At 32.7% G+C, this 17,435-nt stretch overlaps 2 protein-coding genes across 3 annotated transcripts; both read left to right on the forward strand.

The window, feature by feature from the left end:
* Positions 1–1,535: 1,535 nt before the first annotated feature.
* Positions 1,536–4,192, forward strand: LOC112504160. Its single transcript, XM_025108109.1, has 3 exons — positions 1,536–1,947; positions 2,697–3,063; positions 3,837–4,192. The coding sequence occupies exons 1-3, from the start codon at positions 1,546–1,548 to the stop codon at positions 4,037–4,039; spliced, it is 972 nt and encodes a 323-aa protein (XP_024963877.1). The 5' UTR covers positions 1,536–1,545; the 3' UTR covers positions 4,040–4,192.
* A 552-nt stretch (positions 4,193–4,744) lies between these two features.
* On the forward strand, positions 4,745–7,858 carry LOC112504161 (metal-nicotianamine transporter YSL3-like). 2 transcript variants are annotated; one of them, XM_025108111.1, is made up of 8 exons: positions 4,745–4,815; positions 4,911–5,270; positions 5,371–5,534; positions 5,611–5,705; positions 5,804–5,938; positions 6,002–6,191; positions 6,274–6,388; positions 6,758–7,858. In XM_025108111.1, exons 2-8 carry the CDS (start codon positions 4,913–4,915, stop codon positions 7,684–7,686), a joined length of 1,986 nt encoding a protein of 661 aa, XP_024963879.1. In that variant the 5' UTR covers positions 4,745–4,815; positions 4,911–4,912; the 3' UTR covers positions 7,687–7,858. The 2 variants fall into 2 exon arrangements, with proteins under 2 accessions (XP_024963879.1, XP_024963878.1); XM_025108110.1 differs by lacking the exon at positions 4,745–4,815 and having other exon boundaries at positions 4,886–5,270.
* Positions 7,859–17,435: the final 9,577 nt, after the last annotated feature.

The raw sequence follows: 17,435 nt of genomic DNA on the forward strand, positions 1-17,435 counted from the left end.
ATATTTTCAAATTTATATTTTATTTAAAAATAGAAACATTATCGTTTTTTTCAAAACCACATAAAATCGTATTATATCGACATAGATAAAAAATAAAACGAAACATTGAAATAAAAATGTGTCTTGATGCATTACACGAACACCCTAATAGTAATACTATAATAGTAAAAGAAATGAAGTAGATGGGAATATTTACTCTTTTATCTGATAAATATGTAAACAAAATGCAACGGTCAAATGATTATGAATTGATATTCGTCCATATGTGATGTTTTTATTCTTAAATCGAAAATCTTACATAAATTTTCAAAAATAAAATTTAAATCGACTTAGAGGCCGTTTACTAAAAACTTACTTGGTAAGTGCTTATCAGATAATTTTCTTTACCGGATGAACATGACAAAGATAAAAAATCTTACCCAATAAGAGCAATGATAAAGATGAAGAGTATTATTTGGTAAGTGAGGGTGATGACTCTTACCCGGGTAAGTGTTTATACGATACTACTTTGATGTACTACAATCTTACTCAATAAAATAAATTATAGTGTTGACTTCTAACATTAAATGCTTACTGGGTAAGTATTTAAGTAAACGGCCCCTTAATTAAGTATAAGCTTATTTAGGTCTTATTTATTGCAATTCTTTTTCAATATTAATGTTATTTTAAAGAGAATCTTTTATTTGATCTTAACCAAATAAGCCATTAAGTACAGTGATATATAATCCATAGTTTCAACCACTTGATGCTCACACATAGTTTCATCAACTTTCTATTTATTTATTCTCACATTTTCCAAGTCAAAATCAGGTTTTTCCAAAATCCTGATTTATATTTGTTTCATATATATATATATATATATATATATATATATATATATATATATATATAACAACTGAAAAATTACAAATAAGATATCATTTTTAGGGTCTGTTTGGTTGATTTTCTATTAAGTCTTATATAAATAAAGCTGTCTGTATAGATTGAAAAGTTTTTATTTAGAGGGTTTTTTCATAGATGAAAGTAGCTTGTTTTTTTTAATAGGGAGGGACATGTTTTGAAAAAAACTTGACTTTTTGCATAAAGTTTTCCTTCTTGAAGCTTATTGAATAAGCCACATTCTGTATCATTAAGTCACCACTAAACCTCATGTATAACTAACCGAATAAGTTGCGAGTTCTATTAAGCTAATTAAACTGTTAACAAATAGACCTTTTGTTGGTTTTGTCTAAACTCATATTGTATGGAACAAATATAAAATGCTAAAAACATCGTGTCGACTGATTTCAGGATAATTATAACAATTCAATAAATTTATATGAAATGTTACGAGTTTATTTGATTTGGTCTTATTTGAGATAGCAGTAAAGTGCCAACAAGTTGTTGGTCGACTAGACCAATTGTCGAGAAAATTTCAAAAATATTTCATAATGAAAAGAAAATGATAGTTGAGGGACTATTTATGTAATTCTTCTCAACATTTTTCAAGAAGAAGTAGGGTATGGTAGTTCTTGAAGCTGTTATTTTTCAAGATATCCAGGAAGCATGACAACCACAACCAATCCCACACTCGTTTACTCCCCAAAACCTTCAATTGGGTTCAAAAAGATTCAATTTTACAATTGCTCGAACCCCTTTAGATCGTTGTGCTCATCAAGGCCTGCTTCATTCGCCGTCAAATGCACCGTTAATGATAATGCTAGTATTGGTAGCTCGGGCCAGAGGAATAATGGCGGTGAATTGAAGAATTTGCTGTCAGGTGTAGTGGACGAAACGGTGGAAGAATTGCTAAACAGAGAAGAAAACAGGGCTTTGTTAGATGGGTTGGATAAAGCTACACAGAGAGTTGAATTGGCCAAGAGAGAACTTGCTCAGATCGAAAAACAAGAAATTGAAAGCAAAAAGATGAAACAATATATCAATCAGCTCGAAACTAGAGCAGCCGAGGTTTGTTTCTTCTTCATGAACCCTATAATTGTAAGAATTTTATTCCAATTAAATGCATTTTGGTATTAGGGAATTCTTCACAAGCTTTAATACGACTGAAATAGTTGTGTTATCATCAATCATATGCCTTTTAACTGAATTAAGGAGAAACCTAATTGGCATTAGAATGTTAGAAATGGATTACAAAGTGTAGTACTACCTCCGTACCAAAATTACTATTAGTTTTGACTTCTATGTTTACATGTTATCTCCAACTTGAATCTTAAAAACTATTTTAACCATCAAAACTAATGAAATCCATGTCAATTGGATCATAAAAATGACACGAAATCAAAGGATATCTCTAGAAAAGTGTAATGCATATATGTTATTCTGAATCTTGTAAAGAATTGAAAAGATGGGTTGTGGATGGTGATAAAACGAAGAACAGGAATTAGAAAGGTTCTTTGCAATCTGCAAAGGGAAGAGGGTATGCTATAATTTAGCAAGAAACCGTTTTCTTTGTTTTTTCCTTTGTGATGATGCTTAACTTGGCCTTCATTACATGGTTGGTGAATACGTAAATTTCTTTGGGATTATTGGTAACTTGGCCCTCATCTAGATAGGATTTATCCACTTAAATGGGCCAATTTCTTTAGGATCAGATCAAGGTCGGACTCATTGACAACCTTAGAAGGATCTTGATCAACAACCCAAGTTGAAATCATATGTTATTAATGGAGATATATGCTTTAATTTGTATATTGAAGATTGAGGAATGCCAGAAGGAATTATCAGAAGCAAGAGCACTGGTTGAAGAAGCAGAGCGCTCTCTTGATGTTGGAGTTGGAGATAGAGATGCAACTATGACAGAAACAGAAAGAGAAGCAATGTACAAAAACAAAGAGAGGTTTGAATCTGTAAAAGCTGCTTCAGTTTCTGCCATTGTTGGCACCTTGGCAAGCTTGCCCATTTCCTTATCTCAGGTGACCGAAACTTCCCAGCTAATACTCCCTTCAGTAATCACTCTCATCAGCTGTGCATTATTTGGTGTGACCTTCCGGTATGCTGTTCGTCGTGACTTTGACAACTTTCAGCTCAAGACTGGAACTTCTGCAGCTTTTGGCTTTGTCAAAGGTATTTTTGCAAATCTTTCTATTAAAGAGATATATAGATTATAGGGTTCATATTTAATATATGATGTAGATACTCTTTGTTCCCTTAAATAGATATATAGATTATGCTTCAAATACAAACTGATGATAAGTGGCAAAATGTTACTGGTTTCGTAAGAGTTGAAGCTAGGACTACAGCAAAATTGGGTTTATAGAACGCCAAATATGTCTAAATGTCCCAATAGACTACTTTATAGGACTTAAGTTTATAGGACCTAACAATTGTGCATTCTTTGTAAAGGTGTTACAGTAAGTTGATAGGATGCTTTTGGGCATCATGACAAATTTTTAGGACACTTTTGAATGAAGTGTTCTTTTTTGTAGGGCACTTTTGAGAAGTACCATATGAACAATCTTATTATAGGAAACTTGTTTTTATAAGACAATTTTTATAAATAATGCCATATAAAAAGACTAATAGGACGTTTTATTTCAAAATGTCCTAAAAAACTTGTTGGGACTCCCAAAAACGTCCTATCAACTTATAGGACGCACAGTTGTTTGGTCTCATATACTTAAGTTCTATAAAGCATTCTATTAGGACATTTAGACATATTTGGCGTCCTATAAAACCGATTTTATTTTAATGCATCCCCTCAACCCGCATTCATCGTTCTAGTTGGTGTAAATCTCTCACTTTACAAGCTTCTACTACTGTCTTCTGAGTGGGTATGCATGCTTATGGTGATAGAAAGCTACTGCATTTACACATTCTTGTTTGAATTTGTAATGCAGGGCTTGCTACATTAGGAGGAGGACCGCCTATGGAGTTGGAAGTTGGTAGCGTATTGTCGCATGCTTTTAGTGGTGCAGTTTTTATATCAGAGAATCTTCTAATCTTTCTGTTTGCTACTGTCGGTTTGGATTTCTGCATTAAACTGGGGATTTTAAGTCCATTTCCAATTGAAACATCAGTTTCAAAAACAAAAGTGGATTGAAGCATCTGTTGTACCATAAACAATATTGTGTTAATTCTAGGTTGAATTTTGTATATACAACAGTGGTCGTGAAACCCTTCTTTTGGTTTTGCCGATCCTTCCAGCGTTGGTTCTTGGTTTATACAATTTCTTCCATTATTTTTTTTGGATGTCACCTCAATTGTTAATGTGCAGTCACATCTTCATTTGCTTCTTTAAGATGGCTCTGGAATCAGGCATATACAACGGAGAATATGCTAACATGGAGGAGATATTATAGGAGTTTGATGGGATCCTTAATCCAACAGAAAGAATCTAATTTGACCCTTATAGCCAATCAGATTCTTACATTTAATGTTCATGGAAGTATGATCAATGATCATGTTTATAATTAGAAATACATTTTTGAGATCAAATGAATGATTGTTAATTTCTTTAAGGATTGAAATGTTGAATATAAAAGTCAATGATTGTACTTGCAGCTGGTAGATTAGTGAGTATAATAGTACATACATGACATCTCAGCAATTCTTTAGTTTTAAGTGTTGGATCAAAGAGACAAAATTCATATGCAGCTTTGCTGATTGGCTGTCTCCCTCTCCCCTCCCCCCCACACACATATATCAATGCAAATGAAGAGGGTATTTGTATATACTATATATATATATACACATATTTATGCAGGTTTCCAGGGAGAAAGGAAGGACGTTGAGAAAGCAACATTTCCCAGTTGACTTGATTTTTAACCTCACTCTATCCTTTATCCTTTCCTCCATTGAAGAAAAGAGAAATTGCAGGTGAGTGATTACTACATTAATGAATTTTTTTTCCGCATAGTTACTGTTGTATTTGGATGCATTTCTTTTGATGTCTAAAGCCATGAGAAACACAGAAATGAAGGAGACTGGAGAGATTGAAAGAGATGGGGAGGAGATCGAGAAGAAAGATGATGATCATGATCACCTTCAAGTTTCAAAGAGGCTGCAACCATGGACAAAACAGATCACAATTCGAGGAGTTATTGCAAGCATTATTTTAGGGAGCATTTACACTGTTATAGCCATGAAATTGAATCTCACAACTGGGATGACTCCTAATCTGAATGTCTCAGCTGCACTTCTTGGTTTTGTGTACATGAAAACTTGGACGAAGATTCTTCAGAAATCTGGGATTTCCACCGTTCCCTTTACCAGGCACGAGAACACGATGATTCAGACATGTTCAGTTGCTTCTTACACCATTGCCATCGGAGGTTTCAATCTTCATATCTTAATTTTTCTTTCTTTTACATATTGCAATGTGTTTCTTGGTCTTTAAATTTGAATATATTTGGTTTTGGGGACAAATTTTAGGTGGATTTGGGTCTTACTTATTGGCTCTGAACAAGAAGACATATGAGATGGCAGGAGGTGCAAATTCTCCAGGGACATACAAAGAACTTCGTATTGGTTGGATGACGGGTTACTCTTTCTTAATCTGTTTTGCTGGTCTTTTTGTACTGATTCCACTTCGAAAGGTGCATGAAATGTCTGTATTAATTCTTTATATCCAATTTTATATATTACCGACATATTAACAATTTTATTCAACAGATCTTGATTGTTGACTATAAGCTAATATTCCCAAGTGGCATGGCCACAGCTGTTCTTATCAATGGATTTCATAGTCAGGGAGACGTGATGGCAAAGTATGTCCGTAACATATTTCATAAACCTTTTTGCAACGTTGTATTGTACACAACTACACATCCTTAACAAGTGTTTTTCCGCATATGATTATATGTAGGAAGCAAATCAAGGGGTTTGCCAAGTTCTTTTCAGTCAGTTTCTTGTGGGCAATCTTTCAGTGGTTTTTCACTGGAAAAGGAGAATGTGGATTTGCTCAATTCCCTACTTTCGGATTGGAAGCTTATAAGAACACGTAAGGGTTCTTTCTCTATTTCTATTTCTTGATTCTAAATAATGGGCTTTCTATTTGGTGTAGATTTTACTTTGATTTTAGCATGACGTATGTGGGAACTGGGATGATTTGCCCTCACATTGTGAGCTTTTCTTTGCTGTTTGGAGCTGTGATATCATGGGGTATAATGTGGCCACTTATTGAAAAACAGAAGGGAGAATGGTTCCCTTCTAATGTGCCAGCAAGCAGTATGGAAAGTCTCAATGGTTACAAGGTGATATATATATAATCACACCAACATGAATTCCTCCATCGTTGTTATGGTCCTTTTTTCTTACTAATTTCTCGGGTGGCAGGTTTTTATCTCAATTGCTCTCCTCCTTGGTGATGGACTCTACAACTTCATCAAGATACTATATTTCACATATGCAAGTATCTATGGAAGATTGAAAAGGGAAAACCTTAATTTAGGTAATTCAGAAAGCTTGGTCGGTACTTCAATGTGTGTATTATTGAAGAATTAACAAGACAGGGACCAGGGGAGTAGACAGTTGGTTCTGGGGCGGTATACTTGAATAAATGGACGAGGGTTTGAGTCTGGCAGCCGCAGGTTACAATTCTTTGGGATTGGGCTCCTTGTGGGCACCAGGCTCTTAAGTCGGCCACCTGCCACCTAGCGAATCTCCGTGTACCTGGTTTGCCTCTGACTTGATGCTTTTGGGTTGCCAGTTACAAACCCTTTTGCACAAACAAACAAGAAAGATGACTTATTTCTAATGCTACTTCAATTCAAAGGTTGTGCTTAATGCTTATCTTACCAATGGTATTGTCCTCATGCAGCTATAGGTGGCAAGAACGAAGTTACAGAGGAGGAACGACAACAAAATGAAGTTTTCATCCGAGAAGCCATACCCATGTGGGTTGGAATGGTTGGATACACTTCATTCGCCATTCTCAATGCGTTTGTGATACCCTTGATATTTCTGGAGGTTAAATGGTACTACGTGATTATAGCCTACATTATTGCTCCATCGTTAGCCTTCTGCAACGCTTATGGAACCGGGTTGACAGACTGGGACATGGCCTATAATTACGGGAAAATTGGGCTCTTTATGATGGCGGCATTGGCCGGAAAACACCATGGAGTGGTGGCTGGATTGGTTGGTTGTGGGCTTATTAAGTCGGTTCTCTATGTTTCTAGCACATTGATGCACGACCTGAAAACCGGCCATCTCACACTAACTTCACCTAGAACAATGCTTATCAGCCAAGCCATTGGCACTGCCATAGGCTGTATCGTATCACCTCTCACTCTCTCTCTATTCCTCAAAGCGTTCGATGTAGGTAACCCTGATGGAGAATATAAAGCACCTTTCGCAATAGTCTTTAGAAACATGGCGATTATTGGGGTTCAGGGTTTTTCCGCTTTGCCAAAGCATTGCTTAGATCTATGCTACGGATTCTTTGCATTTGCCGTGGGAATCAACATAGTGAAAGATCTGTTGCCAACGAAGATAGGGAAATGGATGCCGTTGCCTATATGCATGGCCGTGCCTTTCTTGGTTGGTGGGTATTTCAGTATTGATATGTGTGTCGGAAGCTTGGTTGTGTTGGTATGGCAAAAACTCGATGTCAAGAAGGCCGAGTTGATGGCTACCTCAGTGGCTTCGGGTTTGATCTGTGGCGAAGGTTTGTGGATCCTTCCGGCCGCGGTTCTTTCTTTGGCAAGAATAAAGCCTCCTATATGTATGAAGTTTTTGAGTTCTTAAAGGGAACCATGTCTATGAGATCAACTGTGGTATATGTATGCAGAACTGCAAGGTGAGTGATTACTGAGAAATCACAGATACTCCTATATTTACATTATAGACCTTCATCTTTTCCCCTTTTACATTCACAACTAATTTTAATTGTGTTATGATAATAATAAGGTTTTTAATCCATATTTTCATTAGAGTAAACTACAAATTTGGTCCTTGTGGTTTGTCGAAAACAACACTTTTTGTCTATGTAGTTTCGAAATTACACTTTGGCAAAAATAATATATCGATATATAGAACTTGCAAAATAGACTATACCGAAAATTTGGACAAACGTTTTGATGTTACGATACCAAGTTAGATGATTGTTAATAGGCTAAAACAGTGATGAAAAGTAGAATCAAACGAAAATCAGATCAAAAAGTTCTACCATAGATGAAAAAACACTACCTGAAAGTAAAATCCAGCATAACCCTGGTACAATCTAGAAAGCCATTCGCTTCCAGAGGCTTACACGATTAACTGTCGAACATGAAGGCTAGGAATACGTAGACCTTGGTGCAAACCGAAGACTTAGAATACGTAGAAACCGATGCACGCTTAGAAGAGAACAGAACTTATATGGAAGAAATACAACAAATGAGTACTAGTTTTTAGATCTCTTCTTAACCCTCCCAATGGGATGAACCTTAATTTGCTTAGATGTAAAATGTGTTGGAGACATGACCAATACATCTTATTTATAGCCCACAATCCACATGCATTTCTTTCTACAAATTATATCTTCCATGTGACTTGGTAAATGTTTAATAATTCTTCCTCAGTTAAATGAGCGAAATAAATCCGATAAGGGTTTGAGGAAGTTCAGATGTACATAACATTTCTCCGTTCTTAGAAGTGGAGATACTGTTTTTTTTTTTTTTTGTAATTAACCATTGATATTTATATCGTTCACATTTTAACCACTTTAGAAACTACAAAGGTAAAAAATTAAAGAATCTTTGGCCTAACGGTACTTTGTAACCCAACCTTCTCAGAGGTCAATGATACAACAAATCTCACTAAATGTGAGGAGTATGTGTAAGTTCGATTTGTTGTATATAAATATTATACACTTAAAAGAACTACAAAATAAAAAGAAAACAATATTTGAAAACGACTTTTATCAGGGACGGACCCAGTTAAGTGATTACGGTGGCACGTGCCATGTGTCACCATTTCATTCCTCTATTGTAGTGTGGAAAATTTCAAATTCATGAAAGATGTAGCTGTATTTGATTTGTTGTGTTTCACCGAATATATTTTGAAATTACAATAAATACACAAATTTTCTTTATTAAAGTTGGTTTGCAAGGTTTTTATTCCCTCCCAAACCCAAGTTTGAATCTCATTAGTGTCATTTTCTTAGTTTTTAGTTTTTATTTTTAGATTTATTATGTTTTTAAAAAAAAATTACAATAAAAAACTTGAACATAAGACATCACATATGAAAATCAATAAACTAATCAACTGATCAGTTATAATATTGCGAAACAGTACCACTATTTGAATTTTTTTTTTGAATCCGTCTCTTTAACTTTTATACCATTTAAGATAGAGAAAAATGTGTGAATATCCTATTTTTTGTGAGACCTTATTTTTGAATAAAAGATGTTGGATATATTTGATTTAGTAAATTAGTATATTTATGCTTGGGGATGTGTATATTTGGTCTGCTTTTTTTCTCCATTTTTACACGATGTGACATTTGTTACTCAGGTTAAAACAAGATGGTTTACAACTTCTGCTGTCCTACATTTTTATTTTTATTTATTGTTATTTCTGTACTTTTGGCATGTGTGTATATATATATTATATATATATAGACTTGGGATTATGTGAGATAATGTTGTTTTTGTGAGACTCATGAGACTATATTTTTATACTTGAAACTTCACAGCAAAACACTGTGAAGATAAAAATATAGTTTCACAAGTCTCACGAAAACAGGTTCGTTTCCCGTCAACTCAACCACATATATATATATATATATATATTTATTTATTTATTTATTCCCCCGATGATGTTTGTGGTTGTTGTTTTGTAAATGGTTTTTAAGTTGGTGTTGGAAATATGCCTCTGCTTATCATTTATTTATTATTCCCATGTTATTTATGGTGGTTTAATATTGTTTTGTGCAGAGAATATGTATATGTATATGTATAATAATAATGGTTTGAATAAATCCATGAATTAATTGTTTTATTATATTAAGGAATAAGGATTAAGGATTTAGGATTTAGGATTTGGTAAAAAGGTAAGTCAGCTCAGCTTTTCCACTTTCCAACTGCCCGCTTTTCCCTACTTTTTCTGTTTTCTAACCTTCATCATTTCTCACTCTCCAACTTTCGAATACCAATACCAATTCCATCTCCATTTTCTTTCCTTTATCATTCTATTTCTTAGAACAGCATACATATACATATACATATACATATACATATACATATACATATACATATACGTATAAGGTTGGGTTCTGATAAGAAGAAGAATTAAGATGAGAAGAAAAATTAAGATGAGAAGCGTAAGAAAGAACCTTCACCCTTAAATGCATATTAGGATGAGATGCATCGGATCAATTCCCGTATCAAGCACGATTCATTGGTAGGTTTGAGATTAAAAGTGATCAAGGGTCTACATCTATTATTATGCTTCTCATCTTAACTCTCAATTCTCACACGATCCTTCGCCTATATACATATACATTTGAGAACTACAAAATTCGTGAGATCTATAAGAACTTTTACCTTAAGGTTTTGTATCACATGATTTTTTTCCCGTCTAAGTATATTATTTAATATACTGATTAACATATATTTGTTTCATATGATGTATTCGATTCACAATATAAAAAACATTTACGTGTATTTTTTTCAAAAACACGTCAAAAAGGTTCACATTATGAACCGAATACATATGAAACAAAAACATTGTAAAACTAATATATTTTAGTCAGTATTTTAAAACCTCGTCCAGTGAAAAAAATATCATATGAAATAACACGTGATAAAAAAATTCTCAAGGTTATCAACAAATATTTTATTTTTTTCGTTTAAAACTAGAAACTCAATAACTTCTATTCTTATTCTAATCTTTTCAATCCTAAATCACTTTCTCAAGCTTACATACCCACCTCACCTTTGATGAAATTTAAACCATTGACTTTTTAGGATGCCAAAACATTCTATATGAATATTTAAAGTAAAAAGGCTTATAGAGATTAGGAAGAGAAACGATGAAGTTTGAGTGGGATTTAAGATATCAATTAATTAATTACAGTAATTCATATGGGAAAAATGCAACAATTTAATTGATTTGATTTTATAATATATGAAAACAGTAATTAAATGAGAACATATGTATATAAGAACAATAACTAAATAAGAGAATAAAAAGACAATCAAATTATATGTGATTTATACAACTTTGACTGTGACCTGAGGTCGCGTGCTACGTCACCTGCACACCCTTTCGTTGACCTTTAGTGTAAAATTACATGTGATATTGCACGTGATTTAACCGTTTTCGTGTTTTCTTATTTGATAACTATTCTTGTATGAGAATAAGAGTTGAATTGAGAAGTGCAAGAAGATATTTGAACCGTTGATTATTTTTAATCCTAAAACAACCCATGAATTGTGCTTTAGAGGGAAATTGATCCAGTGTATCTCATTAGTGTTGATCAAGTGGTTCTCTTCAATTAGGATTGATCAAAGGGTGGAAAATATTTCTTACCCTTCTTATCATAACTTTTATTATCACTGAAACTCAATCCTATATATATTCACCTATATATATATATATATATATATATATATATAGGCGAAGGATTGTCTGAGAAAAAGATTTAAGATGAGAAGCATAAGAAGGGATCTGGACCGTAGATCACCTTTAATCTCAAACTCACCAATGAATTGTGTTTGATACGGACATTGACCTGGTGCATCCAAAGTTGAAAATCATTTCTTATGTTTCTCACCTTCTCACCGGGACCCAACCCATATATATATATATATATATATATATATATATATACAAAGAGAGAGAGACGAAAGATCTTGTGAGAATTGGAGTTAAGATGAGAAACGTAAGAAATGATCTAAACTCTTGATCACTTTTTATCTCACCACACCTCATGAATTGTGCTTCTCACGAGAATTTGATCTAGTGCATCTCATAAGTGTTGACATTCAATTAGGACTGATCTAATGATGGAGATCTCTTATTAACTTCTCACCATAACTTCCATATATATATATATATATATATATATATAGGGTTGGGGTTACGGTGAAAATGGAAGTCATGTTGAGAAACGTAAGAATAGATCTCCACCATTGGATCAATCCTAATTTAATATCAACACTAATGAGGTGCATCGAGATGCACCAGGTCAATTCCTTTCTAAAACGTTGTTTATGGATGACATGAGATTAAAAATGATCAAGGGTTCAGATCTTTTCTTACATTTCTCACCATAACTTCAATTTTCACATGATCCTTTGCCTATATACGTATAACACACCTTTATACTAATCCCGAAAATCCTCGTTTCGCTATAGTTTTGACCCCGAAACAACCCAAAACAAATAAACACGGTTGAAACTCAATAACTCAACATTAGTGCATCAAATGTAATTTGATTAACTCATAATTACATCCAACGAAAAAACGAATGTCACATCATCACTGGTTTTCTACTTATCACAATATTATCACATAATCATCACTCCATTTGTAATATTTAAGGGATAAAATCAAATCTAAGATAACTATAAATTTTTGATAAATAATAATTTTTTTTAACTTTTTATTATGGATTAATAAATTTTGAGGCCTAAAAATGTTTTCACATTTTCATGAAATACGAGTTTTTTCGTTTTAACCACCACTTAATTATCAAACTCCTTGTACCCGAATATCATTACAATCAAATGCAAGACAGAGTTAATTAAGAAAATCAACGAGCACTTATAATTTCGGTTCTTTATGCTATTCATTAGTTTTGATATTTGAATAATTATTATAAACCGAAGCTTATATTATATATATATTTATAATTTTTTTTAAAAATAATTATTATTTATATATAGATAGTAAATTAAATTTACATGTACACAATCACATGCATTCATCACGTTTGTGGAGAGTTGAATGCTAAACCTCATATTGGTGTTGAATAATTACATAAACGTCCTGGTTAAGTGTAACACATTAAAGATGGCAAAAATGTTCAAAGTTAAAAAGCGAAAAAAAGGTAGATTCTTTCATTATATCTTACTTTTCTTCTGCTTTTCAAAAACAACGTTCTATTATATATATATATATATATATACTATATTAAAAACAAATTTTTTATGTATAAAACATTGTTTATTAATGCATATTACTTAATATTTAAGATTACAAGTAACATGTGCATGAGTACATCTTATTAAAGCTTCATGTTTGATTCGTGTAACTAACTGCAGATAAACATAATCAAATATGTGATAAACATCATTTTAAATATAAAAAATCTAAAATAATAATTAAGAGAATCATTGAGTTCTAACAGATTACTTAATTATTATCTTAAAAAATTATTTTATTAAACCAAAAATAAGTAGTTCGTTTTTAAACTTGAATTAAATTATAGTAAGGAATTGAATTAAATAAACTATATAAAAACGAGAACTTTTAAATAGTTAATTTGATATTAATATCACCTATTTTTTTTCAAAATTTTATGATATCTTTAAATTTATATTTCATTAAAAAACAAAAGCATTTTCATTTTCTCAAAACTACATAAAATCGCATTATAACATCGATAGAATCAAAATATAAAACGAAACGTTAAAATCAAGATATATCTCGCTGCATTGCACGAGTTCCATATATATATATATATATATATATATATATATATATGGGTTTAATCAAATGAGAACTAATTAGTTTGTGATAACTGTGATAACTGTGATTTATATTCCTTTGATTGCCCTCCTCTCTCTCTCTCTCTCTCTCTCTCTCTCTATATATATATATATATATATATATATTGCAAGTGTATGAAACATACCTCCTACGTATCATATGAGCTCTAGCTACGAAAGGGTTGTGGATGCCAACATGTAAACAGAGTGAGATTCTAGTGATAAAAAAAACTCACACCAGATAACAATAAATAATACTTTTTTAATGTCTGCAACAATGACAACACACAATAAATAATGTATTGTATAATACCTAATCAAGTCATATGTTAAATTTGAAAACTTGCAACTTTGGCAATATTTAGGGTAGGGGTGGGCTAAATGCACCCTTATGCATTGTTTAATACACCCCTATCTATGAATTTCTTCCTCATACACATCAAAATTAATACATGTTTTTTACATTCTCAATGCTTGAATGACTTGATTCTGACATCAAAGGGGGTGCCATTAGCACTCCCCTTCGGGTAATGCAATTCAGACTTCGGCCCACATCCTCGAACAAGTCTTTCTCGCTAATTCTACATTTGGATCCTCTCGAAGACTTTGTTAACAGTGAGGGTGCAATCTATGCTACCTAGTGATAATGGAGCCCCCGTATGATTCGACACCACCCTTTTTTCAATCTAAATAATTTATATACCATAAATAGCTCATACACGCTCTTCAAATTTGGTAAAACTTGAATTCTTTACCTCGTGAGAGGTTAGACTTTACCGGTAACAAGAATATCTTTTAAAATTTTTTATTTGCTTTTATATTTTTATAAATACGTCATTAATCCCACGGTAATAACCCTAGGATTGTTTAAATCTCAATTTTCTTTTCTCTGCCAGATGTTTTTCTAAATCTCTAGATAACCTATGGACTATTATTTTTAAGTTTTATTTTCTCTTACCATGTTTTTCAATGTCATGGTAATCCGAGTGATTTAAAACAATATCAACACGAAATAGCGATAAGTATGAAAAACCATAAGGAAGTTTTGGAAAAACTTGTTTAATCTGTTATCCTTCAAAGATATGTAATTAAGTAAATCTTGATAAATAAGCTTATTTTTTTTTATTAACATGGATATCCAACCCGCTATGCGAGCCGACTAATCCCAAGACGACCACCTGCTTTACAGGTAGCTCAGAGTTACCGCATTTGAACTTCTGTGCCAATAAGGAGATTTGTATTCCTCCTTGGATTCGAATCTAGGACGTCCAGAAACACTTTTAACCCTTGAATCCAAAGCTCAAACCAATCAAATATCATCTATTGTGGTCTGCCTTTAGTAGCGAATAAATCAAAGTATATACGTATGCTCCCAAGTGGGTTGGACACTTAGCTATAGGGTCAACTAAAACAAACAAACAAACAACTTGGGGAATAACATCATTTATTGATTTAAATTGTACCTATTCAATTCTATTATTAACTCAAATCTCAACTACCTATTTTTAATGAATTAATTACATCTGTTTTATGATTACAGAATAATTCGATTTATATATATAAGCCATTATTATTTTAATTAAATGTTTAAATTTAATTAACTAATATTCATTTCACTGATTCAAAATGTTTGCGATGCACCTAATTACGTCATGATTACATCATTCATTTATTTCCATAGATAAAGGGGGATTATTTTGTCATATATATATATATATATATATATATATATATATACACTTTGGATTACGTGAGACCAGTCTGTTTCGTGAGACCCATGAGACCATCTTTTTACATTTGAACATTCACATTAAAAACATTGTCAAGGTAACCTTCACAGTGTTTTTGCTGTTAATGCTCGACTTTTTAAAACCTTCACAGTGTTTTCGCTGTGAAGTTTCAAGTGTAAAAATGTGGTCTCACGGGTCTCACGAAAACAGGCTGGTCTCACGTGAACCCAACCCTATATATATATATATATATATATATATATATATATATATAACCTATTATATTCTAAAAATGACAAATCTTTTTGCATATAATTTATCTAATATTCGATATAAATCCACACTTCATTTTCCACAAATTTATTTATTAGTATTATGATGATTAAAGATTAATGAATTAAAATACAAATACCCTAAAATTGAATCAAGATTTCCAATTTTATACATTATCTAAAACATTTATAATTAAACAATTTGTTTATGGTTAAAAATCATTGATCAGTAATTAACGTACGCTTTAATGGAAGCATGAACTTTTCCCTTTTCATTTCATGATGCTTGAACATGTTTTTAAAATGCAATTAAAGAACCGTTTACCAATCATTTACCTAATATGCATTTATTGAAAAAATTTAATACTATTATTTACTTATCGGGTAAAGTTTTAGTCAACAAAAACGACTTTTTATACAATAATTTACCCGGTAAAAACTTACTCAAGTAAGCATTTGGTAAACGTTGCCCAAGAGTATTTTTCTTTTATTTCTTTTCTTTAAAGAAACATGTATTTTTCAACTTAATAATTAATGCATGTCTCACATGATGGTCCAGTGTATGTAACACACACAGAGATAGAGATAGAGATAGAGAGAGAGATAGAGAGAGAGAGAGAGAGGTGTTTGTTGGTTTGGGTTAATGAGTCTGCTTGTCCTTTTTTGCACAACCACACCCCCCCCCCCCTCTCTTCTCTTCTCTTCTCACCCCTTTATTTATCATCTCTATCTTTCCCTTCCCTCTTCACCATTTTCACTCTCTCTGTGAATTATAATACTCTCCTACATGAAGAGAAAAAGAAACCATCTTTTTTGAGGGGAATGTTGTTTGGCTCGAGGTTACTAGAAAGCTTAGATCTCTTTCTCTTTCTCTCTCTCTCTCTCTCTATCTCTATCTCTCTGTATGTATAGATATAGATACATATATAGATATAGATGTGTGTATATGATGTTATCAACTCAATTGATCAACGGATCCATCATCCATGGTCTTTGTTGATTATTGAGTTCATGGATTAATCATTCGAATACTGTTGTGTGTGAGAGAGAGAGAGAGAATCTTGAAGATTGGATCTGGTGTTCTCGGACCAGGCTTCATTCCCCCCAATTGTTGTTTTCTTTCTTCAGAAACTTGCCATCTTTCTTGCACAACAAAGATCCGATCTTGGAGGTGGGTTAATCTCTATCTTTAATATCAACGTTTGTTTTAGCCTCTTTTTTTGTGATTTTTAGCTGTGAATTAGGTTATCCGATGAGAGATAAAGGACAAGATTGGTGTAATGATGGAGTTTTTTGACCTACTTTATATATAACTCTGCAAATACCCAGAAACACTAGAAAGGTTTCTTAAATCATTATTAGTCTACAAGATCCGTAAACCCAAATCATAGATCCGAATATATATACTTTGTGTGGATGGCTTCAACTTCAAGATTCTGAGATCTGTCTGTTTCTGCTATTTATTTTACCCCCCTTTCTCCTCCTTTTTACACTGATGATGCATATATTTGACTTTTAACATTCAACCCCTATCATCATTACCTTATGATTGCCATGATGATGAATCTTCCACCCTTTTCTGAATCTAGGGTTTTCATGCTTTCGAACTCCATTTTTTACAAGCTCTTTTCTTTTCCTGGGGATTTCGTTATGAGATCTAACTTTTGACAAAGAAGGTCAAAGGGGCATTCCCTTTTTCTTTTCAATTTCTTTGAGAAGTTAATGCTAGATAGCTAGCTATCTCTCCATTATTTTTGTATGGCTAAAGGGCTAAACAATCATATACAGCTCCTCAG

The sequence above is a fragment of the Cynara cardunculus genome, unplaced genomic scaffold (genome assembly GCF_001531365.2).
Source record: "Cynara cardunculus var. scolymus isolate 2C unplaced genomic scaffold, CcrdV1 Un_Scaffold_4789, whole genome shotgun sequence".
NCBI lineage: Eukaryota > Viridiplantae > Streptophyta > Magnoliopsida > Asterales > Asteraceae > Cynara > Cynara cardunculus.

Excerpts from the sequence above, each read along its gene's own strand:
- LOC112504160 (XM_025108109.1), top strand. The coding sequence starts at position 1,546 with ATGACAACCACAACCAATCCCACACTCGTTTACTCCCCAAAACCTTCA. Across the intron at positions 1,948-2,696 it reads TCGAAACTAGAGCAGCCGAG|ATTGAGGAATGCCAGAAGGA; the intron begins GTTTGTTTCTTC and ends TGTATATTGAAG. Across the intron at positions 3,064-3,836 it reads AGCTTTTGGCTTTGTCAAAG|GGCTTGCTACATTAGGAGGA; the intron begins GTATTTTTGCAA and ends TTTGTAATGCAG.
- LOC112504161 (XM_025108110.1), top strand. The coding sequence starts at position 4,886 with ATGTCTAAAGCCATGAGAAACACAGAAATGAAGGAGACTGGAGAGATT. Across the intron at positions 5,271-5,370 it reads TTACACCATTGCCATCGGAG|GTGGATTTGGGTCTTACTTA; the intron begins GTTTCAATCTTC and ends GACAAATTTTAG. Across the intron at positions 5,939-6,001 it reads TTGGAAGCTTATAAGAACAC|ATTTTACTTTGATTTTAGCA; the intron begins GTAAGGGTTCTT and ends TATTTGGTGTAG.